This window comes from Hippopotamus amphibius, chromosome 7 (genome assembly GCF_030028045.1).
Source record: "Hippopotamus amphibius kiboko isolate mHipAmp2 chromosome 7, mHipAmp2.hap2, whole genome shotgun sequence".
Lineage (NCBI taxonomy): Eukaryota > Metazoa > Chordata > Mammalia > Artiodactyla > Hippopotamidae > Hippopotamus > Hippopotamus amphibius.
In genome coordinates this window covers 74,306,397-74,331,829 of record NC_080192.1, presented here as the reverse complement: position 1 = coordinate 74,331,829, position 25,433 = coordinate 74,306,397, and the positions used below count along the sequence as shown (strand labels likewise).

General features: G+C 51.7%; 1 protein-coding gene across 1 annotated transcript; it reads right to left on the bottom strand.

Annotated features, from left to right (window-relative positions):
- Nucleotides 1-1,370: 1,370 nt before the first annotated feature.
- MAL (mal, T cell differentiation protein) lies at nt 1,371-19,927 on the bottom strand. Its single transcript, XM_057742353.1, has 4 exons — nt 19,733-19,927; nt 7,021-7,188; nt 5,718-5,843; nt 1,371-1,933 (listed from the first exon to the last, which is right to left on the bottom strand). The coding sequence occupies exons 1-4, from the start codon at nt 19,823-19,825 to the stop codon at nt 1,859-1,861; spliced, it is 462 nt and encodes a 153-aa protein (XP_057598336.1). The 5' UTR covers nt 19,826-19,927; the 3' UTR covers nt 1,371-1,858.
- Nucleotides 19,928-25,433: the final 5,506 nt, after the last annotated feature.

Here is a 25,433-nt window from a genome sequence, read left to right as displayed (position 1 = left end):
AAATGCCAATGAAAATGCAAATTATAAAAATGACTCAGGATAGAAGGAGTGAGAAAGTCATGTCAGAGAATCCTCTGCAAAACCTGGGACTAAGGAGGGTTTAGAATTAGACAGTTTCCAACTGAAAAAGGGAAAACAGAGAAAGAGCATGTCAAAATTCCTTTAAAAAGGATAATTGAAAAAACATTAGAAACATTGAGAAACCCTTGGGAAATTCAACTAAGTGGTTTCTTTTTTTTTAATGGGGTTGAATGTGAGCTTCTCTTAGGATCCCAGTGTGTCACAAAAAAATGATACATCCCTCAATCAACGCTTGGCTGCAAATTTTGTTAAACACATGACAAATTTCCTATCATTTCTTAACTTGTATTTGTATTTTTCAGGATATGGCCCCAATCATCTTTTGCTCCTAATACTATAAAATTTTAACTTAATTTAAGTGGACTCAGTGAAAGTGGCCTCTTCTGATACAATTACCCTGGGGTAATAAACAGCTCCTGAAGATACCACTGAGACCCAGTGTAGTCACAGGGTCCCCATATTGGAAGGAGTAAGATGTCAACTACTTAAACCTCTGCTTGAGGCTTCAATCTTTGCTCTGTTTGCCTGCTAGCAAGTGGTTGTCCAGCCTCTGCACCTCCACACTGGGATCTGACCAGCTTTTGAGGCCCCTGTTCTGGTGTCCCAGCTCTGAAATATCATTACCTTCCTTGAGTGAAGGGAAATGGAGCATCTCATAACTGGAGCTGAGCTTTCAGGATTTCTGAGTGCCCTCCTTCCTAATCATCCTCTCTCCTCCCAACTTAGACATCTCATACCCGAAAGGTAGCACTGCCATTTGTCACAGTACTTCATTTCACACTGTAGCCTGGTCCCCTTTCTCTCCTGTGGTGTGGCCCAAGGAAATTCTAATAACAGCTTCTTATCCACATTCCTAATGGGAATAGAATTTAGAACAGACTGCCCAGAAAATTTCTGATCAGCTTCATATAGAGTGAGACGAAACTTCCATCCCTGTTTTCTTTTGGCTTAAAGACTTTCTAATTGAGCATAGGCCCATTTGTTTTGTAGGAAAAAGAGGGAGTCCCCCAGGCTGGTGCTCAGTGAGTTTCTAGAGAGAGTGAAGCCCTCTGACCTCCCTGGTTCCTGGGCAGGATGGGATACCCACACTGGGCTCTCTGAGACGCAATGACTGGGCACACACAACTGTCATTTAAACTGCCCTTTGATGCTGCCTCTGAGATTCGGTCTAAGCTAAGGATTCCTCAGAAAGAAAGCTGACGTGATTGTGTTCTCCATACTGGAGAATTAAAAACAAACAAACCAAAACAAAAAACAAAAAACAAAAAAAAAACACTCCCAGGAAAGTATTGAACATAAAGGCACTTTATAAAGTATTTCAAGGGTTTTTCACATCCCACCATGGACATCTGCAGATATTTGTTGGGTAAATTTTATTTCCCATGACAGGTAGAATATCCTTGAAGACGTAGAATACCCATGAAGACGGAGAAACTTGCTGCAAGATGGACACTCAAAAGGGCCCAAGGAAAATTCCGATAGACGGTTCTCACGATCCAGTCCAGGAGTCAGCAGTCCAGTTTCATGGTCTCTCAGATCACAGTCCTCAGTTCCCACTCCCACTGCCCCCTTTCAAATAGGAAAGGATCTTGGAAAGACAGCTCAATAGTTGGAGGAGAAATGTAGCAAGCCCCTTACTCTGACATGAAGGTATGTGGGAGAGTAAACCTCTTTCTTTATCCACTGTTAAGAACATTTCTGCATTCTAAAGTGTTATGCTGGAAGGTGGGCCAATCAGTTAACACCCTCGGTTTTCAGCTAAAGTTCTGCTGCTGCTTTAGGAAGACTTCCATCTGATTAAAGAAAACACTGCATGGACCACGTATAGCAGAGTGACTACGAATGAAAACACCTGAAACAAAGATAATTGACCATTAATGGGGGTGCATGGGGAGAAGAAAGACGTGGGCCATCCACACTGGGCTGGCTGCTCATGTGGCACTCGGGGTTGACAGCTCTGAAGTGTGTGAACTGCCACTGCTTGCCATTACATATGCAGACATGCTTTCCTGCAGAGCCCAGGTGCGACCCAGAATGCTCTCAGCACAGACTCCAGGTGACCTAATGATACACTGGACTTGGTGTGAAGGGTCAACTGTATGCCATCGCACATCACCATGTTGGTGTCACTCAACTGGAAACGAGGGCCCTCAGAGACCCTTCAAGTGATAATTGCAGGCTAGTATCCCCTGCTTTTCATGGAAAACGTCCTTCCTGCACACCAGTAAGACCAGAGTCCACCAGCTGGGATCCTAGCGGCCTTGGCTAAGAGAATATGACCCCGTGGGTTTGTTGGCTCTGGTTAAGGTCTCCATGCTGCCTGGAGAGCCTCAGACCCCGAGCAGAATTTTACTGTAAGATTCTGAATTTCACAAGCATGGGTCAGGGAACCAGGTAACAGGAAGTGAGGGACTGGGGCGGGGAAGAGAGAATTTGAGCTTTTGCCAAAAGGAGGGGGCTTCCTGAGAAAGCTGCTGGGAGCAGAGGCCGGGAAATGTGGCAGAAGGTCACTTTGTGCCCCGTCCAGGCCCTGACCTGCTGTGTGCGCTTGGGGACTGTCGCCCTGCTCTGGGTGGCTGGCCCCCAGAGGCTTCCTGCCACCAAGCAAATAACTGCACCTGGCGTGTGACCCTCGGTGTGGGGTCAACAGTTTCCAACCCAGGCATAACATCAGAGTGGCTACACTCCCGTGACTGTCGAAAATTCCCATAAAACCAGTGCCTGCTCTCCCCCGCCTCCACACCTGGGCGAACCTCACCCTCACTGCCAGAGGCGGTGAGTAACCTGAGTTATTTAATAACCAAGGTAAGAGAACGCGTCTGGGAATCCGACGCCCTGCGTGAAGGGAGCCGTCACACATGCGTGAGAAGCCCCTCAAAAGATACCTCTGCCCACCAGGAGGGAGCAGTGTGCTGTGTGGGGGACTCCAGACCCAATGGACACCCTTGGCAGAAGCACCTCAGAAGTCGCCACAGGAACAGGAAACAGACCCGTATCTTAAAGCGAGGTCAGGAAATGGCACACGGGGGACACTGAGGGCCAGGGCCACGCGTGGACATGAACTTAGGCCCCCAGAAGCCCCTCTCCCTGAGCAGCTGCCATTATTGCCCACCACAGTTAAGATCCAGGAACCTCCAGGTTTCTCCAGAAATTTCCAGCTACTCTCAGGCAACTCTCACCAATCCTAGGGATCCCTTTGGAGCAGCCTCCCTGTGCTGCCAGCTGAGGAGAGAGGCAGAAGCTCAGCTTTTGAGGCAGGTGAGCGGTCACAGAGGCGGGTGAGAGGAGGTCAGATGCTCCCAAAGGCCGGGGTGTGTGGGTGAAGGTCTTGAGATGCCTCCTCACATCCCGGGACTGCCCCCTCCTCCACCCCGAGGCCATGGGAAGGGCGTGTGGTGGCTGGGCAGGGTCTGGGGTGAAATCCCGAGCGTGTAATCATGATCCCTTCTCCCCTGTGCGTGGACACAACTGATATTTTGAATAGAAAGATGTGATTTTACATTGAACCAGGCTCATATTTCCCTTGGGGGGCTTCAGCCCAGCGTTTCCACCTGCTGGCAACGTTTAGCTTCCTGATTCTGGCCCTGCTGACTTTGCGGGGGCCTCCTCGTGGTTCTCCAGCTCAGCTCACAAAGATGGGGGGAGGTGATCCGCCGCGGAAGGGATAAATAGATGCTGGTGTGGTCATCAGTGGGGGCCCTAAGCAGCAAAGAGAGCAAACCTCTGCGTCCCACCCAGCAATGCGGACGAGCCGCAGGAACCTGAGGCGGAGAGAGAGAAGCCAGACACGGGAGAGGGCCCAGCACGCTCAGGAAGGTCCAGAGCAGGCGAAGTGGCAGCGAGCTCGGCCTCAGGACAGCGCTCGTCCTTAGTGAAGGGGCACGGTGATCGCGGCAGGACAAGAAGGGGGCTCCTGGGAGGTGCTTACTACGTTCTGTCTCTTAATCTGGATGCTGTGTTGCACAGAGGGCTTGTGAATGATGAATAATGGGCGAACTATGGCAATTCATCAAGCCGTACACGTGCATCCTGCTCACTTGTCTGGACGCCTGTTCCTGCCGCATTTCCATAGACAGGAAAAGAGAAAAGTTGGAACACGGTAGAGCCCAGGGGTTCTCAACTAGAGATCAGCCCAGTGGGCAGGTCATTAACTCCCCCCGCCTGGGTGGTTCCGTCAAGGGCTGGCCCGTTATGCATATGCCATCTGCATCTCACTGCCCTCGTCTGCAGTAATTTTACAGAAACGGTTGTCAAATGCCTGGCTGATGTCTGTTCAGAGAGAAGGCTTCTGGGATTGGGATGGGAAGGTGTGTATGGTTCTCTAGCGAGGGGGTGAAGAGACAGAGTCATTCGAAGGTGATGGAGGAGGCAGGTGAGCAGTCTCCCAAGGGAAGGAGAGCAACCAAGGTGCTGCCTGGCTGTGCTCCTGGTTAGGGGCCTGCCATCTTGGGAGATGAGCCCATGTGGGAGAGGGTCCCACAGTGTGGGACATTTGAGGGGGTGCCAGGGACGTGAGGTGGCCATGCTTATGGACTGGGGAGTAGACTGGGAGCTGAGGGGTGTGTGTGGCTTCCCCGGGGAAGTGGATGAGCCCCTGGGGACCAGCAGATAGGCTTTGAGGAGCTTTCCCCCAGACCCTTTCTCTGGGAGCAGGCAGGGCACCCTCACTAACCCCCTTCCCAGAGCCCAGCAGTGCCCACCCTGTGGATTTTCTGTCAGCCTCTGCTCTACTCTTCCCAAAAAGGAGTGGGGGTGGCACAGATTTGGCACCTGGGGTGGACATGCTACGGTCTGTCATTACATTTGACCTTGGGATTTGCTACAATTCTGAGGACTGTTGTTTCTCAATTTTTTCTTAGTTTTTAAACAATGCCCACTGTTTAAAACCATGGTGCTCAGAGCTGTCAGGCTGGAGACACCATTGTCAAGAGAGGAAGGCCTAATCCCCGCAGCAACCACCCACCTCTGGGGGTCTGGACACGCTGCCCCAGGAAAGGCCTCCCCACAGCCCCAGAGCCAGGGCCTGGGAGACACTGGCCACTCGACTTTCCATCCCTGGTCTCAGTGTTGCCTCTGCCCTGACTGTGTGCTTCCCTGGAAGACACTCAGGGAGAGCCAGGAACCCAAGTGGCCAGAGCCTCTGCTCACACTGGTGCTAAGGGTGTGGGTGACAGAGCACCTGGCTTGGACACCAGGCCTCTCCAGTTCCTGGTGACCCTGGGGCAAGCTGTGCATGCTCTTGGGGCCCTGGTTCTCCATCTGTGAAATAGCTATAACAACAGCACCTCCATCCTAGGGCTGTTGTGAGGGTAAATAAGATTCTTCCCAAGAGCTCAGACAGTCCAGGCCCCGCAGGCCTGTCTCCTCCCACATCTGCCTCCTCAAAGCCCGCCCAGGCTCAGACCCCTGGCCAGCTCAGGCCTGGGCAGTGCAGCACTGATCGTTGGCCGAGGGAGTCTGGGGCACATGCTTTCCCTTTCCTGGGGCTTTGTTTCTTCAAAAATGGGGGGAAGGTTTATTTTATTTGAAATTTAGTGGACTATAAAAAAGTGAGAGGGCCTGGGGAGCCTTCCACTCAGAACCTCTGTCAGTGGGCAGTGGGAGCTGTGAACAGGGCACGTTGACTGGGGACTCACCACAGCAGCGATGTTTTCATGGTAATATTTGTAAATGAAGCCCACTTGCAGCTGGATGGTGGCCAAAGCTTGGAGGACAGAGGCACCAAAGTAGAACAGGGAGGCCATATAGTGGTAGGCTGCATCCTGCAGGGTCAAAGAGGGCCATTAGAGAGATGGGGCACCCAGATGTAGAGATGTGGAGCAGTTGTGGTCCCAGGAGGGCCTGTCCACCCCACCTGTCCCTGCCTGGCATGGACCTCCATCATCCTCTGCTACATCCTTTGACCCCCACAACCCTGCCCGTCTTCTCAGAGACATTGATTAACTAGGGACTGCTGAGCTGAGTTTTCTCTCACTGGTTTGGAGACCAGAGTAAGGACTTTGATGGAGGAGGGATGATGCTTTCCCTTGAGGTAGGACCTAGTAATGGGTTGGGGAGGGCCTCTTGGGATTGGTAGAAATTGGTTCTGGACCTGAGAAGCGTCAGCTTCAGACACAGTTCCTAGATTGGATGTGGCCTCAGTAGCCAATACAGAGTGAGAGGCTCAGGCCATTTTCCTTGCTGTTTTGTTGTTGTTAGCTGTTTCTTGGGAGGAGCCAGGGATTGGGGCTCCAGAAAACAAAACACTAGAGCAGGCTTTTGAGTAGTTATGATTTGGAGGTGGTTTCTAAAGTCTAGGTTGGAGGCCTTTTGAGACTAAGAGGCCTGGCCAGTGGCACACCCCCTTTCAGGGGACGTGAGGGCAGGTGGCCCATGTGTAAGTTTACCCCCTTCATGGGCCTCAAGGCAGAATTCATGCAGAAGGGAGGTCACAGACCATCCCTCTTCCCTGGCCAAGTCCTCTCTGGTGACCCTGCTCTAGAAGGCGGTGACTGGGGGCTGGGCAGTGAGCGTGGCCTCACACTGGGCAGCAGGACCAGCCCCAGCACCCTGTCCCCCTCCCCCGAGATGGAAGCCAGCCCTCCTGGGTGGTGGGAGATGCCAGCTGGGCCCGGCAGGTGCAGGAGGTACGGGGAGGGTTGTTGGGCTGCTGGTTTCCATGAAAGGGGCAGTCACACAGGAGGAAGCAGAGCAGGCCCACAGAGAACCAGGCAGCGACAGCGACAGGCAGCCTCTGCCTTCACCTCCGTCTGCCCTCCTGCTGCGGGGAGCCCTGGGCCGCTGTGGGCAGCTCGGAGCTGAAGGGTGGCCAGCCCAGCCTTGGAGCAGGGGTGGGGGACATCCACAGGGCACCTCACCCGGCACTGGAAAACCCGCCTCCCTGCGGAGAGGGTCCAGTACTAGCCCCTCCCCCCACAAACATGCAGGGCTGGGACTCACCAGGGTGATCCAGGAAGTTCTGCCGCCATGGGCGCCAATTACATACAGGAAGAGCAGGAGAGTGGTGGTTACGAAGCAAAACACAGATGTGAACATGACCCAGCCCTGGATCAGGTCGATAGGCACATGGGACGAGGCCACCAGGATCCACACCAGCCCCCCAAAGACCTGCAGAGGGAGGGAGAGAAGGGGTGTGGGTCAGGCCAGACCCAGAGGTCACACTGGGGAACCAGGGGCACTTTATAAATATTAACTCATTTAACCCTCACAACATCCCTGTGAGTGTGGTACTGACACATGTGTGAGATGGGGGAACAGGCACCTGTAAGTTAAAAATTTGTTATCTGTAGAAAGGACTTATGCCATCCAGTTTTATCAGTGGAAGGGCAAATTCTGAGATTATGTCCTTCCTAGTTTTTGTTTGTTTTTGTTTTTGTTTTGTTTGTTTGTTTTTTGCTCCCTTTTTTGGCCCTACTGCACAGCTTGTGGGCCAGGGATTGAACCTGGGGCCACGGTAGTGAAAGTGCCAAGTCCTAACCACTGGACCACCAGGAAACTCCCCAAAATATTCTTTCTTTTATAAAATGGTAGTGACCAGCAGATTCTTTTGGTCTTTACTTGGCCAAACAAATTATTCACACTATATCATCAGCATTTAAAAGAAAAACCTTGACCTTTAAACCCCCAAGTCCCAGAAGTTCTCTGACCTTTAGAGGTGGGTTGGAGTGGAGAGGGCTCAGGTCAGCCTGGTCTCCTTGGATGTCCTAGGACGGGAACGAGAGAAGCACTCCTCCCCCTGTCATTATCCAGAAGACACCCCACTTGGTGCCCTCAGGGTCAGGGAGCCCCATGTTTTCAAAGAGAAGCATAAGGACAGACCCAGAGGTCATAAGCCCAGTGGCACAGTCTGGCTCCCCCTGTGGACGAGGCACAAACCAAGCTGGGATTTTCTGTGCTTGTCTCCCCTTCTCCTTGTCCCTCTCCATCCCAGTGAAGTCACCTCAGCCTCCTCCACGGTCCCCAGCAGAGGAGGCCTGGGCTGGGAGTGGGCTGGGACACGGGTAGAGATGGCTTTGCAGTCAGAGGGTCCAAGTACTGCGGAGCTTGGCACCATCCTCCTGAGGGTCTGGGGGCTGAGGACGGGCTGTCCTCCCAGCCCTGCGTCCCCTGTGGGGTGAATGCACGTGGTACCCTGACCCCGTCTCCCTGCACCTGCTGCCCACTTGCTGAGTAAGAGGTAGCACTATCCTCACAGGTGTGCTCTGAGCCTCTTAGCTGAGAAGCTTCAGGAGACAATCACATTTGGGTAGAAAAATCAGTGCAGTGAAGAATCTGGAGGTGTTAAAACCAAGTTGGGTCTGCTGCATCATATATGGGCATCTCTGACCAGAAAATTCCTCTACTAATGACTGAGAGCTAGTAGAACACACTTTCCAACCTAAGTGGAGCAAAATCCACTAAATAAAAATCCTGACTGTGGTAGAATAAGATGTGTGTGTAGTTTCATGCATAGTCAACTTTAAGATCAAATGGATTGCTGAGCCTTTTCCGTAAGGGACAGTGAAAAGATGTGATTGTGCCAGTGGCTGAGACAGACTTGGATTTAGAAGGTGCAGGAGTGTGGCATGAAGAAGAGGGAGGACCTGGCCTGCCCATCTCATGAGCAGAGGGTGGCTGGCACGTGACGGGAGAGGGCCTCTCCACCGAGTCTGCTGGAGGAGGCTGTAGCATATGGTTGCACCTCTTGGGCCCTGGCTTCCTCATCTGTAAGTGGCACTTGGCAGCTCACTCCCCACATTGCCGGCTGGTGCAGACTGCCTGAAACTGTGGGCATGAGCGTGAAGCTTCTGGTCCTGTGCCCGGCACCACCCAACAGCAGGGGCAAGACCGCTCACCCAGGATGCCGGCAGCCCAGTGCAGACAGATGCAGAATCAGCCAGTGACAACGCAGGACGATTGTAGCCCCGACTGGGACGTGGCCCCAACTGAGTCTTGAAAGGAGAGGTGGACTTAGGCCAGAAGGTCAGGATGAGGCTTTCCAGGGGAGGAAAGAGTACATGCCAAGCCCAAAGGATGCTGGAGCAGCAGTGAGGGCTTGGGAAGGCCGTGAGCTGGCACGAGGCTAGGGGACAAGGAAAACAGGAGGTGTGGCTTGAGGAATGGTGACCTTCACATAGGACTGCTTGCTGGGCCACCTCACAGGCATCCCAGGCCCCGCTCAGTGGAAAGCTAAGATTCAGCAAGAATCATGGCGCAAAGCCAGCGCCTGCCCTGCTCCACCTACAAAGTTTGCAGAGAGCAAACAGAGCAAGCCTAGCACCCACAGCCAGGAGATAAGGCATCCCGGGCAGGGAGCAGTCCACTCCACCCTGGCCTCAGCACCCTGCTGGCCAAATATTTGACAAGAGCAAAGGGGTAGGTGAGGGTTCAGGTACTTCCCTTCCTAAAGAGAACCTGAAGGGGCTCCCAACTCCCAAGAAGCACACTGAGTGGCAGTCGTTTTGAAACATCAGTCACACAAGTGGAGGCATGGCCCAAGTTTCTGTTCATCTCTGTCAACAGGCCAGATTCCCACCACTCCCGCCTGCACCCAGGTCACTGTCTTCCACAGCAGAGATGGTGCAGCTGGCCAGGATGGCCTCGGATGAACATCTCTAAACTGGGTGGCCCAGGAGTCACCAGGGTTGAGCTTGCTCTCTGGGTCCCAGATCCCCATGCTAGAAAACAGGAGTGAGGCCTGGGCTAAGGCTCTGTGGTCCTCAGCCCTCACTCTACACTGGAATTGCCTGGGTCACCTCAAAAAACCCAGTGCCCAGGTCTCATGCCCAGGAGAGAAGCAGCATTATAGGATATATAGCAGATATCCCAGGCTCATTGCCAAAGGCTTTGGAATGTGTTTCCGTAACACAAGTGGTCCATGGATGATGTTTTGGTAACTCCTATCAAACAAGGAGAAATGGCTCCTGTCTTCAACATCCAGCGATGCAAGCCAAGATGCCTCTCCAGATCCTGATTAGCTCTGGTACAGAGTTTCCTTTCCTCTCCTTAAGCTTCCGTCCCTGTCTTGCCCTGAATATGAGAGTCGCTCATCCCTGGGTGTCCTCTAGACATGGGACACAGCCTCAGTGTCTGTGAATGGAGTGAATCTGGGGATCTGAGGCCTCTATGCACCCTCCTGTTTCAGGACTGGAAACTGCCCATCTTTCATTCAGTCTGGTTTTGGATGCTGAGCAGAGGTGAGGTTCTGTAAAAACCAAGCATGTTGTACAAAACTAGACAAAAGACTATCCAAAGACTTTAAAAAGTTTTTAGCTGTGGTCTACCCCATCAAATGGTTTTTGTGAAAAAAATGTCCTGAGGAGATGGTCTCAGGGAAGGCTCTCATGTGAACTCAGAGTAGATTCTCTCTTTTCTTTTCTGAATTAATCCCGAGGAGGCAGGCAAGGGTGGTTAAGGGCGTAGACTTCAGAATCACTGAGTCTGAATCAGCTCTGCCCCATTTTGCTGGGCGACTGGTTGTCCCTGGGCAAGTTACTTCCTCTCTGGTCCCTATCTGAAAAATGGTGATAGCAGTAGTGCCCACCTGATGGGGATGGGGTGAAATGAGTTTATACCTACCAGGTGCCTGGCACACAGTGAGGGCTCCAAATACTCACTGCCACAACTGTCATACAATGGGGCGAAGCCTCACCTGTAACTACGTGAAAACCCCGGTAAGTCAAGATCTCAACATGCACAATTATCTTCTCCAGACTTTGTTGGGACCCAGAATTTTAAAATAACTTCAAAAGCATAAAAAAGAGAAAAACCTACAATCTGCCAGAAATCAAAAGTAGAGGAAAATGTGTCTGCCTCTGTAGGAGGACACACAAAGGACATAAAAATGAGAAAGTCTTCCTTCAAACAATGAGCTTCGGTTACAAAAGTGGGAAGAGGACTTCTTCGGCACATTCTTGAGATTGGTAGGGCGTCTCCATTGCTTGTGAAGGGCTAAGAGCTCTGGGTCCACAATGGTCCAGTGTTTTTGCTGCAGGACTTGGATCACTGAGGTCAAGGCAGAAGAATTGCTCAAATTCTCTGAATATTTTTCTGGAGCTCCATTTTACTCTGTCAAGTTCACCACAAGCAGGCACTCTTCCAATAGCAAGGCAAGACCTCACCCAAAGAAGACATCCACATAGGGCTGTTCACACACACACCTGGTGGTGTGGCCCCTCAGAGCCCAGGATCAGAATTCCCAAGCTCCAAGGGCATGGTGTGGCCCTGAAGGCACATGTGAACAGGAGCTTGTGCCTTGAACTCTTGAGAAGTAAAGGAAACTGGCCACAGAACACAGGCGGGCACCCAACCCTGAGCAGTCCTGCCACTTCGGTCAGGTGAGCAAAAATCACCCCCCCACCCCCCGCAAAAGGGAGAAGAGAGGTGGACACAGCAGTGAGACTTGTCCCAGCTGCTGACAGCTCCGAGCCCTCAGGTGCTCTCCCAAGGCCACCAGGAACAGCATCTCCAATTCGTGTTTCTGGAAGTGTCTCTATCCACTAAACTCTCTTGGCAGCCAGGAGTCATTGCAAAGCTGGGAGGGCCTGTGCAGGTGACTAGACCAGTAGAATAACTGTCTTCCAGGGGAAGTATCAGTCCCAGCTCTAAGCCTTGGTTGACTAAAAAAAATCAGTCATTCCGTGAGGTAGAGTAGAGGGGATTTTCGTGTGTGTGTGTGTGTGTGTGTGTGTGTGTGTGTGTGTGTGTGTGTAGAGGCTGGTTAAGGATGAGCTATTGCAGAGAAGGGAATAGGCACCAAGTCAAGAGGACGCAAACACCAAGTGGCAGGAGGGTGTAGAGAGAGGGGGGATCAGAGCACTGAAGCCTTTCCCAAGACCCAAGAAAAGGGGCCTGAGAGGGAGGCTGGGGACTCCTCCTGTTCTGAAAGGCAGAGAGAGCAGGAAACAAACACTTGCTCTTCTGTGAGCCCCACCGCCCACGTAGGGAGGAACTTGGCTCCCAGCAAGTCTAAGGAAAGGCTTCCTTCCCTTGCTCACTTTCTCATTCATTCATTCATTCATTCTCTCATGCATTTAACAGACACTGAGAGGAAACAGCAGCACTGAAGGCAGGTATGTCCAGGGAGACAGACTTTATTCAAAGACACACTAATAAATGGAGCCCATCTCTCCCGTCCTGTCCTCTCTCATCCAGTCTTGCTGCCAAGCCCCACTCGAGCAGCTCTGGGGTCACCAAGGGCAGAGTCAGGTCCTGGTGAAAGTGTCAGGGCCCCAGTGAGGGTGACCAGCTAAACATCTCTGCCCAGAACAGGGACAGAGCCCAGAAATCTGCACAGGGTCCCCTCCTCGAACCCAATGGAGGCGTCTGGGGCAGTTCAGAGACTCTCTGTTTGGCGACCCTCTCCCCCTCTGCCAACTGAGGAGTCTGACTTCTGACTACTCCACATGAACACCAGGAGTGGTGCTGAGGCTTCCTGACTCAGTTTTCCTACACGAGGTACTCTGCCCTCCTGGCCCCTTCCTCAGCAGCCTTCTTCCTTCTGGGGGACCCATCATGGCATCACCCTCCCAATATAGACTTAGATCCTGTCTCTTTAATCTTAGGGTGAGACCAGGACTCAGGGGGCCTTGAGTCTGTGTGTGAAAAGGAGGATAGAGGTTTGAGATTTAGAGAGAAGGTGTGAGTTCAGGTTGTAGTTGCTATTAACAGGGCAAGTGAGGACTTGCAAGTGGCCCCTGTCCAGGCCTGAGCCCCTCTTCCCTCAGGTCGCAGGGAAATCTCCTCCCTAGTACCCACCCCATCTCTCTCCATGGCACTGGTCGTTATCATGAGGGGGTAGCTCTCCCCTTCTCCCTGCCCCTCTCTTCCTGCCCCCTCCCCTCCCAGCCTGACTGCATTCTAATGGGAACCAAGGCTCCAGCGTGGAATTTTGGGTCAGCTGAGACTGGCTGTGAGGCCCTTCTTCCCACTGCCCGTGCACATCAATGTGTGATGGCTGGTCACAAGGCTTTTCTTTTAGTTCCTACATACTTTGTTTTAGGTTCTAGGACCTTGGTGTATTAAAATGATTCAACATAGGGGTTGTTTTGCCCCAGTGTGAGCAGAATATTAGTCACATGGTGGGAGCAACAGAGAGCCTGGGCTAAGCGTGGCAGGGCTAAGCGTGGCAGAGAATCAAGGCCACTACATTACTCTAGGAAGTCGTTACACCACTAGACGCTACCCACCCAGATGCTACCAGGAACCACAACTTCCCACCAGAATGCAGACAAGTCGGAGCCCCACAATGAAGAGAGTACCAGGGCCATGCTTCATGCTCCGAGGAACAATCTGGAACCTGTGAGGAGTTGGCCCACACCTCCCCAAGGCTTTAGTGCTTCAGGGACCAGGGGTGTCATTCATCCACTGTCCTCACATCCATCAGCATCCGGAGAGAATGCCTGCCGGGGCATCTCATCAATGCCTGACCCCGGTGGCCTCTGGGCCAAAGCACCAAGTCCAGGAACCCATACTTGAGGGCCAAGAGGAAGCCCAGCTGGGCTTGTATCAAGGGTGGAAGCCGGGGGTCAGCACTGAATCCACGAGGAGTCAGCCCCCAGTCCCCATCCAGGTCCAGACTGGCTGGCCCCATCCCACTTCGAGGCAGGCCCCAGGTAGCCCAGTCCCCACACCCAGCCCTTCCCTCAGATAATGCGTTCTGAGTCCAGAGCAAAGCCAAGTCATTCCTTGGATAAAGAAGCTGTGGTACATGTATACAATGGAATACTACTCAACCATAAAAAAGAACAAAATAATGCCATTTGTAGCAACATGGATGGAACTAGAGATTATCATACTAAGTGAAGCATGTCAGACAGAGAAAGACAAATACCATATGATACCACTTATATGTGGAATCTAAAATATGGGACAAATGAACCTATCTACAAAGCAGAAATAGACTCACAGACAGAACGGATTTGTGATTGCCAAGGCGGGGGGGAGGGAGAGGGATGGACTGGCAGTTTGGGGTTGGTAGATACAAACTATTACATTTAGAACGGATAAACAACAAGGTCCTACTGGTATAGCACAGGGAACTATATCCAATCTCCTGGGATAAACCATAATGGAAAAGAATACTTAAAAAAAGAATATACATATGTGTAAAACTGAGTCACTTTGCTGTACAGCAGAGATTGGCACAACGTTATAAATCAACTATACTTCAATTAAAAAAGAAAAGAAAAGCCAAGGCATTCCTAAGGCTCCGCAGGACCAGCTTCAGCTGGCTGCACGACACCCTCCCCCACCCTCTCTGGAGGGAGTGGGTGCAGATAGCCGGCCTTTGGCCTTTGTCCCTGGCCTGACCTGAGTGTGAGCGGTGCCTTGCAGGGGCACCTGGGACCTGCCTATTCTCTTCTGAAAGCACTCCAGCAGTGAGGGGGGCCCATCTGCGTCCAGTCAGAAAGCTTGAAAGCAATCTTTTTCAAGGCAGCTTGGTTGTGATGACAAATGCACGAGGGTCCTGGAGCTGAACCGCATCAGCAGGTTTAGCAGTTTCCAGAGAACAGCTCAAGTCACTGACTCCTGATAACAGCAGGCCTTCCATTCTCGAAAAACTGGAAAAGTCACTTCTCAGCTCCAAGGACAAACCCTTGAGAGACCTCTACCTATAATTCTTCCCCTCCCTTTAGAGAAGAGGAAAGGAGAAAACCCAGCAGTGCCCTTACCTCCTTCTAAACAACCCCAGGGAGGAGCCTGCAGCTCAAGGAGAGACAGGCCAGGAGTCAGTGGGCACAGCCAGGGAAGCCACCATCCTGCACTGGCCAGCGGGGCTGGCCCCCACTCTCTGGTGACTGTAGGAGAGGTCTTTGGCTGAGGCAGCAGAAAAATTTCCCCAGGAGCAGAGAGGGTGCTTGCCCCCAAACACAGGAGAGCCTCGAGGCACCTGGCTCCTTGCCGAAGCCTTTCACCGAGAACTGTCTCCAGTATCCTGTCCCCCATTAAATGTTGAGGGGGCAGACTGGCCTCCCAGTGACCAAACCTAGCTGGATGATAGGGGCCGTGCAGTGCTTATCAAATGTGGATTCTTGGGCCTGCCCACGACCTAGTGACTCAGAACCTCCAGTGTGTTTTTGACAACAAGGCCTAGGCAGGTGTGAGCTCCCCAGTGGCTCTGAGCTGTTCCTTCACTCCCTGGGGGGAGAAGAGGCAACCAGGCCTTGCCCAGGGCTGCCGGGTGGGCAGCATGATCCCTTCTGCTGTAGGTAAAAGTTCATCATGGGTGCTGGGGTGAATGCAGGAACCTGGGAGAGCTCTGCTGTCACTGCAAGAAGTGCCACCCTGGTGATTGCATTACCAGGCAAGCTGTTTCCCCTCTCTGAGCCTCAGCTTCCCACCAGCTCTGAAAAACTAGGTTTCTGTGAGTCTACATCTCTCATCTCCTAGGAGTGCTCATGTTGCCTTCCCAGTATAGCCAGAACGTGGACCACCGGTAAGAAAACTGCTTTGTCATCCTGCCCACCCCCACTGCAAGTCCCGAAGGTATGGTGCTATTCTTCCCCAGACAGGTGAAAATCTAGGGTGGGTCCCAGGACTTTCATGGTCACCCTCAAATAATAAAAAGCCCCCAGTCACTTTGGGTCCCAGAAGCAGTCTCATAGTAACTACTATGTCTGTAAGAATCGACTGTAAGTATTGACACTGCCAACTGATTCCAGGTGGTTCCCCACCTCCACCCCCACCTCCAAAAGTGCACCCTGCAGGCTTTGCCCCACACCAGTTGACCTTCTCTGAATTCTCCAGCTCCTGAGGTGTGCAGTCAGAGGGGTAGCGCCCTGGAGATGTGGGTGGCACCCCTAGCACACTCTTTCCAAAGAAATGTTCTCTCTTAATGTCCAGCCATTCTGTCAGTGGCTCTGCCTCTACTAGGCTGGGGAGGAGGGAGTTGGGTTAAAGTTTATTACATAACCTGGTTTCAGGCATTCCCTTCGCAAGTTTTGAAAGGGAGGTGTCTCTCCCAGCACTTGTGACCGAAGTTTCCTGTTGGGGCCCTGGCCAGAGCTGAGACAAAAAACATCCTATGTTAACATCCCGCTTTCTGAACATGTCCCAAGTGTCATGAAGCCCCTGGCTTACAGGGAAGAGGAGGAAGGGGAGCCAGAGCCTTGGCTCCAAAAGGAAAAACTCCCTTGGGTGGCAGTGCAGGGAGAGGCCAGAAGCAAAGCCTTGGGTGGAGTTACTGGGGGAGGGGAGACATTGGACATTCCACCTGCATCTGAATGGGTGTACACCTGTGACCCCACTGTCTACAACAGCAGCATGGCCTCTGTGGCTCTGGGGTGCTCAGAGAGGCAGGGTCACACCACCTGGTTGGGCCTGCCTTCCCTTTCCTGTGAAGACCCTGCAGCTCTCAGAAGTCAGGAGCTCAGGGGTGGGGGTGCAGGGCTAGAGTTAAGCTGCCATGCTCCATCCTGAGCTACCACCCTTCCCTGTTCTATGGGCAGTTTCCTTGTCTTGGGAGCTGAGCAGAGCTCCACCTTATTGACCCTAGAGGTTGAAAGTTTGACATCTGCACCTCCCAGGCTATTGGGAGGTCAGGCATGAGAATATGGACCGGGAGTAATCAACAACTCGCGGGACCACAGACTTAAAAAATAATCACGCCTTTCATACCCACTTGACGAGCAGAAAATTACAAAGTCTGATTCTACCAAGTGTGGCAAGATGAGGAACAATGGAGACTTTCATAAGCTGCTGGTGGGGTCGGGAAAGTTATACAACATGGGTACCTTCTTTATAAAAGAACACAAAGTGAGTTAGAGTCTTGGAAGGGGTCTGAGCCAGTGGGGGTCCTGAGCTGAATTAAGCTTCACCATCTTCCTGGAAACTCCACTTCTGGCTCTGTAAGTTGCAATAACCCTTTAGGACAGCAACGTGCTAACATCTGGGAAGACGAGGGTGTGCATTCCCTATGACCCAGCAAGTCAAATCTCTGTGTGTTCCCACAAGAAATTCCCCAAAGAGGCAAATACAAGAATGTTCTTTGGCAGTGCCGTCTGCAATATCAAAATGCAACAAATTGAAAATCGCCCAAATGTCCACCAATTGAAGACTGAATAAAGAGTGTCAATGTGTATAAACCTCATAACAAAGTTGAATGAAAAGCATGTTGCAGAAGGATGTGTACAGGGTGATAGTACTTTCATGAAGTTAGAAAATATATAAAATCACACCATGTGTAGTCATAGATAGTAAGGTGTGCAGTAGAGGTCCAACCCTGAGCACACAGCCCAGGGGTCGTCCTGAGGCTGGAGGGAGGAGAGTTAGATAATAGCAGAATACCCAGGGGGCTTAGATGTCATCTGAAAGCTCTATTTCCTTAATACTGAGAGAAAATAAGGCAAAATATTAAGATTAGACAAAGTTGAGTGACAATTACATGGGTACCTATTAAAGTATTATATATACTTTTCTGTAACATTTGAAATAGGTCTTAATTTTTAAGAAATTGAAGTGAGGTTGGCACTACAGAAAATGGACCATTTTAAATTGACCAGTTCAATGGCATTTCATACCTTCACGATGTTGTGCAGCCACCACCTCTATCTAACTCCAAAACATTTTCATCCCCCCAAAAGGAAAGCCTATACCCATTAAGCTGCTCCCCGTTTCCCTCCCTTCTCAGCCCCTGGTAAACCACCAATCTTTTTGTCTCTATAGATTTACCTGTTCTAGACATTTCATATGAATGGAATCGTACACTATGGAAACTTTTTGTCTGGCTTCTTTCACTTAGCATAATGTTTTCACATTTATCAACCTGTATCAGCACTTCATTCTGTTCTACAGCTGAATAATATCCCATTGCGTGGAATAGCACAGTTTGCTTATCCGTTCGCCCGCGGGTGGGACGTTTGGGCTGTTTCCACCTGTTGATTATGTGAACACTGCTGCTGTGAACACGCATGCGCATGCGCCTCTTCCGGTCAGGGCAAGGGGAGGAGGGTGTGCCAGTCTTTTGCATGAAGCCCAATTAACACACTTTTAAAATAAAATTTGTTTGTTTATTTGGCCATGCCGAGTGGCTTGCGGGATCTTAGTTCCCTGGCAAGGGATTGAAACCAGGCCCCTGGCAGTGGAAGCGTGACATCCTAACCACTGGACTACCAGGGAATTCTCAACACACTTTCTTATGATTCTTGTTATCATGCTCCCCAAACAGCTACAAAGGCAGAGTAAACACTCATTAGGGCAACTCAAGAGATACAGGAAAGTCCTTTTGTTGCTTAAAACTCTCTCTGCCCCACCTCACCTCACCTTTAGCCTTCATCACTTACAGTCACCAAATTCTGCCTTTGTGAATACAGTAGCCTCCAAGGGAAACACCCATTACTTATTATACATGCTCATTTTCAGGCTACGTGCTGGAGAGAAGTGCAGAGGTGAGCCATGTGGGGAAGGAATGTTGCCGTGACTGTGAGCCCCTTCCACTCTGGGCCTGGGTGTCCCCGCCTATAAATGGTGTGGCTGAGCTTAGAAGTGTCCAGGGTTTCTTCTAGATGTTACTTCCTGGAATCTGGTTAGCTCCAGGATTTGAAGTCACTCTGTATACACACAGGGTTGGGCTCAAGGTCGGTAATGTGGTGCCAGTAGGCAACCTTGACCCCCTCAGCCCTTTCTCCCAACCCTCCATGGATAATGGAACCCTCTCCCTTTGCTGTTCACACCTTCCCCAACCAGTCAGGAGAGAAGAAGCTGGGGTCCCATTTTTAAACAGGTTTGGACATTTTCCTTTCCAGGTGACATTCCAGGCAGCCACTTCTGCGGTGGAGGTGCAGGGAGAGGAGTCTCCTGGCTCAGGGCATCAAACCCGCATAAGAAATACATCACCGCCCCCCGACCCCCCCCCCCCCCCCCCCGCCCTTAGGTGAGGCTCTGGGGCCCTGGGGAGTTTCGGCTGAGGGTGGTCTGAAGCCTCCCGACAGGAGCCCAGAATAGGAAGCGCTTTCGTGCAGCCAGGAGCCGAAGCTGGGAGGCTCCAGCGTAAGGAGGGACCAGCGCCGGGTGCAGAAGTCTTTGGATTGATCAAGGTCAGCCAAGGCAAGGGACGGCTCTCACGGGTCCTTCTCCCTCCCCACACCCCCCACACCGGGGCAGAATGACTGTGGCGGAGCAAACGAGAGTCAGTTTTATTATTTACAGATCAAAGTTGTCGCAAATTCGTTCATTCGCCAGAAACGTTCAAGAGAAAATCATCTGGATTCGGCACCGCCTGTGACACCAACCCAATCTTCACACTTCGCTTGGTAATACTCAGGTTTCTTTTGCTGATTTTTAAACAAAATCCTAACCCTGGAGAGAGCTGGGCACCTCTACAAGGACGTCGCTCTCCAATGAAGGCTGCCTCTGCCCGGTCCTTGGAAACAGGTCGCGAGCGCAGCTTTGGAACCGGCGCGCAAGGCGTGGGCCGGGGCTGGCTTCGGATATCTAATAAGTGTTGTGAGTTCGATTTTCCCACCTAAGTCTAGAAGACGGTTCCCCCTGAAGGGGCCAAACTAGTACTGCGGAGTGGGCGTGGGGAAGAGACTTTCCTCCCCGGGCTACCCACTGCTCAAGGACGCTCGCTGCTCGCGCATCAGGCGGCGCGCCGTGCAGATGCCCCAGGAGAGCGGGCGATACGACCCATCTCTTGCAGCCCTCCCCGGCACGGGGCGCGCCAGCCACTCACAAACTCGAAGAGGAAGAGCAGGTCCGGGAAGGTGGTGAAGACCGCGAAACCGCTAGGCAGGCTGCTGACGCCCGACGCCGCTGAGGGGGCCATGCTGGCGGGCTGGCGACGGCCTCGGAACCGGACGCGCGCAGCTCTGGCTCTGCCCTGACCGCTCGCCTGCTCGGCGGAGCCCAGTGGCCCGGGCGCCCCCGCGCGCGGGTTAAAAGAAGGGGCGCCCCGGCCGAAGAGGGAGGAGCCCCGGCCGCCACCGCCCGGCCCCCGCCCTAGAGCGTGGGGCGCGCCGCAAGGGACCTGCCCAGCGCCATGGGCGCAGCCCTAAATCACCCCAAGGTTGGGGCGGGGGTTTGACCCCAGAGTTCCACGTCTGGGTGCCACCTCGCACCAGGAGCCAAACAAAGCCACTTTGGTGAGGCGCTTCGCAGGCTTTGCACTCTTTGCTTGTGATCACCATTGATCGAATTGTTTTTAAGTTGGGGCTCTTTCATCTTTCTGCTGGGTGAGTTAATATGCGTGACCTCTGGGTCCAGGCTCACCGTGGAACCAGTTCCCTGCCCTGCAGGGGCGGTACCGAGACCAGCTCCAGCCACCCATTCCTTCTCCCTGAGCCCTCAGAGCCCAGAGCCGGGCACGCTGCACCCCGGTCCGCATCAATCCGTGCTGGAGCTGCTGGGCAGTGGATTAATGGTAGTCACAGCTGCCTTGAACCTTGGAGGGGGGAAGGGGGCCGGCACTGCTGAGGGCTTACTAAGTGCCCGGCACCACCATAGGCTCTTTGCCCCCATGACCTCATTTAATCCCACAGGGCCTTTCCAGTCGGTGCCACCCCACCTCCAGGCTCAGAGTGGGGAAGAAGATGCCCAGGCCACATGGAGGCAGCTGGGCCTCTTGACTCTAGAAGGCAGACTGTCCCCACTGCCTCCTTTCCCCCTACATGAAGTCCACAAACTTGAAAACTATATCTGTGAGTCAGCTTCTTTTTTGTTATTCACTAGTTTGTTGTATTTTTTAGATTTCACATGTGGGTGATATCATACAGTATTTGTCTTTCTCCGTCTGACATTTCATTTAGCACAGTGTTTTCCAAGTGCATCCATGTTGCTGCAAGTGGCAAAATTTCATTCTTTTTTATGGCTGGGTAGTATTCCAGTGTGTGTGTGTGTGTGTGTGTGTGTGTGTGTGTGTGTGTGTATCTTGCATCTTCTTTACCCATTCATCTGTTGATAGACATTTAGATTGCTCCTATATCTTGGCAATTGTAAATAATGCTGCTATGAATATTGGGGTGCATGTATATTTTCAAATGAGTGGTTTGGGTTTTTTGGACATATAGACAGGAGTGGAACTGCTGGGTCAGATGGTAGTTCTATTTTTAGTATTTTGAGAAAGCTCCATACTGTTTTCCAAAGTGGCTGCACCAATTTACATTTCCACCAACAGTGGAAAAAGGGTTCGCTTTTCTCCGCATCTTTGCCAACATGGATTGGAAGAATTTATATTGTTAAAATGACCATACTACCCAAGGCAATCTAAAGATTCAATGCAACCCCTATCAAAATACCAATGGCATTTTTTGTAGAACTAGAACAAATAATTTCAAAATTTGTATGGAAACACAAAAGATCCTGAATAGCCAAAATAATCTTGAGGAAGAACAGAGCTGGAGGAATCACACTCCCTGGCTTCAGAGTATACTACAAAGCTACAGTCATCAAAACAGTATGGTACTGTCACAAAAATAGACACATAGATCAATGGAACAGAGTAGAGAGCCCAGAAATAAACCCATGCAATTAGTCAATGATGAAGGAGGCAAGAATATACAATGGAGAAAAGACAGTCTCTTCAATAAGTAATACAGGAAAACTAGGCAGCCACACATAAAAGAATGAAATTAGAATAGTCTCTAACACCATACACAAAACTCAACTCAAAATGGATTAAAGACATAAATGTAAGACAGGAAACCATAAAACTCCTAGAGGAAAGCATAGGCAAAACATTCTTTGGAATAAATCGTAGCAATATTTTTTTTGGATCCATCTCCTAAAGCAAAGGAAATAAAAGCAAAAATAAACAAATAGGAAGGACCTTAATAATTAAACTTAAATTCTTTTGCACAGCAAAGACAATAATTGACAAGTGAAAAGACAACCTACTAAATGGGAAAAATATTTGCAAATTATATGACTGATAAGGAGTTAATATCCAACACGTATAAACAGCTAATAAAACTCAACATCAGAAAAACAAACAACCTGATTTAAAATGGGTAGAAGAACTGAATATACATTTTTCCAAAGAGGAAATGCAGATGGCCAAGGGACATGAAAAGAAGCCCATCATCACACAATCAGGGAAATGCAAATCAAAACCATGGAGAGATATCACCTAATACCTTTCAGAATCATCAAAAAGAACACAGATAAAAAGTGTTGGCAAGGATGTGGATCCTTTTTGGATCCTGCCTTTTTGAAGCTCACCCTGGGGCACAGGAGACAGAGATCAATCACAACCACATGATAAATGTGTAAAGGGTTTGGTGGTGGGAAGAGAGTGCAGGGAGCCCCGAGGGCACCCACCAGCCCAGCCTGGCTTGGCCTGGGGTTCAGGGAGCTTGTGGGAGGAAGTGACCTTTGAGCCAGGGAGCAGTGGGTGACTAGAGGGAGGAGGCAGCCTTCCCTATAGAGAAGCAGCGGGCATGGGCCCTGGAGGAGGGTCAGGCCCTGCTCCACACACTGTGAGGGCTGCAGGATAAACAAGGGAACCCCTGATAGGGGTCAGAGCTGCTCTGCTTGGGGAGCAGGGAGAAGAGCCATGGGCATCCAGGGCTGAAGGAAACAGGCACAGATGGTGGGTTCTGGGGGAAGAAGACAGGACAGATGCTGACAGGAGAGTCTGAGCAGGAAGAGGGAGGCAGGGTGCACCTGGAAGGGTCCTGGAGGCTGGAGAGGCTCTGATCTCTGTGGGAGCAGGGTGACTTGTGGGGCAGAGCTGGAAAGGCCAAGGGCAGGCTGGGTTCAGGAGGAAAGGGGAAAATTTAAAGATTGTAAAGCATACCTCAAGCTTAGTCATTTCCCCCTGTTCAGCCCTGAGACTAAACGGATTCAATCTCTCTGTCCCAGAGAGGGGTGGGAACCCTGCACCTTTGCAGGAGAGCTCACCACCTGCCTAGCAAGTTGCACCCGGAATTTGGCCCACGTTGCCCAAAACATCAGGAAGCTTCAGATGCACAGAGAGGGCTGGGCCACTAGGTCCCTGGGATGCAGACTCACTCTCTCAGCAGACTGAGGCGGGCAGTCTGCCCCCTGTTAAGCGCGTCCCTTCCAGGTTTCCCTTACAGCACCTCTCAGGTAGCCTTTGTCATGCAGCATGCTTCTTAGACGAGGAAGAGTTGTTGAGTGAACATCAGAATTTAGCAAGTGCATCTTGGAACAGCCTTGATCCTGGGCCTTTCACTCTCAGACTCACATTTGTACCTGGGGCTTCCTTCGAAGGCCTCTCCATGGGGACTGACCCCTCATGGATGACCAGGAACCCACCTTCTAGAGAAGCCACTTGTCTCCAGTCATTGAGAAAATAAGAGAAACCTTTAACTTCCCACCTACGGTGCCAGAGAGCCCTTTCTTGCTATCTCTTCTCTGTGTTTCCATTTTCTTTTGGAAAAAATACACTTGCACTTAGAAAACATAGAAAGGAAAATTGTACCAACACCCCTGATTCTTCCAAATCAAGGCAACTATTTTCTTCTCTGCACTCATGAAGGGGCACACTTGTGACCTCTTTGAGCTTCTGTTTCCACCTGTTGACCTGTTCATTCATTCAGTCTCAAACACACCCTCCAAGTGCCACACCCATGCTGTCTGAGCACAGGTGACCAGGATGGAGAGGGAGGTGTATGTGGGAGCCTGGGTGGTGGAGATGAGGCCATTGTACCTGGGAGCATTCCAGGTGGCACCCATGAAGGCCAGTGTGAGTTCTCCAGGGAAGAGAGGGGATTCCAGCAGGTGCCCATTTCTTTAGTCCTTAGAAGGCTTAGTCAGTGCCAAGCACTTGGGACAGAGCCTAAAGAAACAAGGGTCCGGGGATCGGCTCAGAGTTCTCTGAAGCAGCGTAGGGACCCCTGAGATCTGGGACAGCATGAAATCAGAAAACACAATAAAACTATAAAAAAGCCTCAACCAAGCAGAATATGAAACTTGGTGCAGAAGAAGGATGGCATGTCCTTATGAAGAACAGTAGGAACTTGCTAATTCACCTCTCGGTGCCCATTGCTTAGCACAGTGCCTGGTACATGGGAGAGGGAGAGAGGGTTGGGGAGGAAGAGAAGGGAAGAAGGAGGGAGAAATTAAACATTCAGGCAGGGCTTCTGGAAAGCCCAGGGACCTTCAGACTCCACAGGGGCTGTGTCCCACTGGTTTCCTGAACTTGCCGGGAAGAGTGTCCTTTAGGTGAATGGATTGCTATCACTATAAACAGACCCGTTTTTCCAGCTGTGGGGAGTAGAAAGAAGGAGGAAGAGCTCTTGGCTGCCCTAGGTCTTGGTCTATGACTCAGAGCAGCCAACCCTCGCAAGGAAGGGAGGGGACCTGCTGCTGCTTCACCTGGGTGACAGCAGAGGAGGCTCCAGAAAGCTGCATTCAGAGGTGTGCAGGACACAGCCCAGCCGAACAGGCTGGATGGTGCCACAGCCCCTGGGGAGGAGGTCTGGCCCTCATCTGACCAGCCCAGCTCTTTCTGACAGCAGCCCTGACTGTGAGGAGCCGTCATTGCATCATGGGAGGTGATTCAGACCCCATCACCTCCCAGACCCCACAACCTTTCGGACTTAACTTCTCACAACATCACCATCAAGAGGTGGCTGCACCCCATGAGACCAAAGGCTCCCCAGACCCCACCATTTTCCAAACCATCAATTCCCAGACCCCATCACCTCTCAGATCCATCATTTCCTGTAAATCCCTTAAACATCAGAAGGGCCAGAATCCTGGCATTACCAGGTTCTCTGAGACACGACATCCCCTCCCCACCTCCCCCCACCTCTGGTCAGTTGATGGGAGGGAGCAACTCTGTGGGAAAGGACAACCCATTCTCAAGAAGGCCCATGACCACATGCACTCCACACAGGACAAGTCACCCAGACACAGGAGGGCTGTGTCCATACCGTGGGATGCGTGTCAGCGCTGGAAAAGGGACAGTAGACCTGCATGTGCTGACACAGGAGCCTGGCCAGGAGAGCATCATTTGGAGGTGAAAAGAGGACGCTGCAGACCAGTACACAGAGACGTGCGGCTGAGGGCAGGAGAGAGATGTCGCTTTTTCTTGAAATAGTGGGCATGGAACATAGACCTTGTCGTTGGAAACCGCGTTCAGGAAAGCACATCTTGGCTCCAGCCTGCTGACCTGTGGAGGCTCTTCACTCTGCCCCGCCGGGAACTCCTGCCTGCAGCCCAGCCAGCTGGGGACAGGAGACCTTGGACCTCAGAGCTCCCCGCTTCTGGAAGCATCATTTTCCCTCTCTCTACCCCCAGCGGCCCCACCCTCTAACAGGCAGCCTAGAGGTGTGGCTGGAGAGAGAGGGTTGCACCTCTGGGGCAGGGACAAGGCGCCGCGCCTCCGGCCCCAGGACCCCCGGCTGATGAGCAGCCCCTGCTCCCCGCTTGCTTGGGCTGCCTCAGGTCCCCCGGTCGTCACAGCCCTC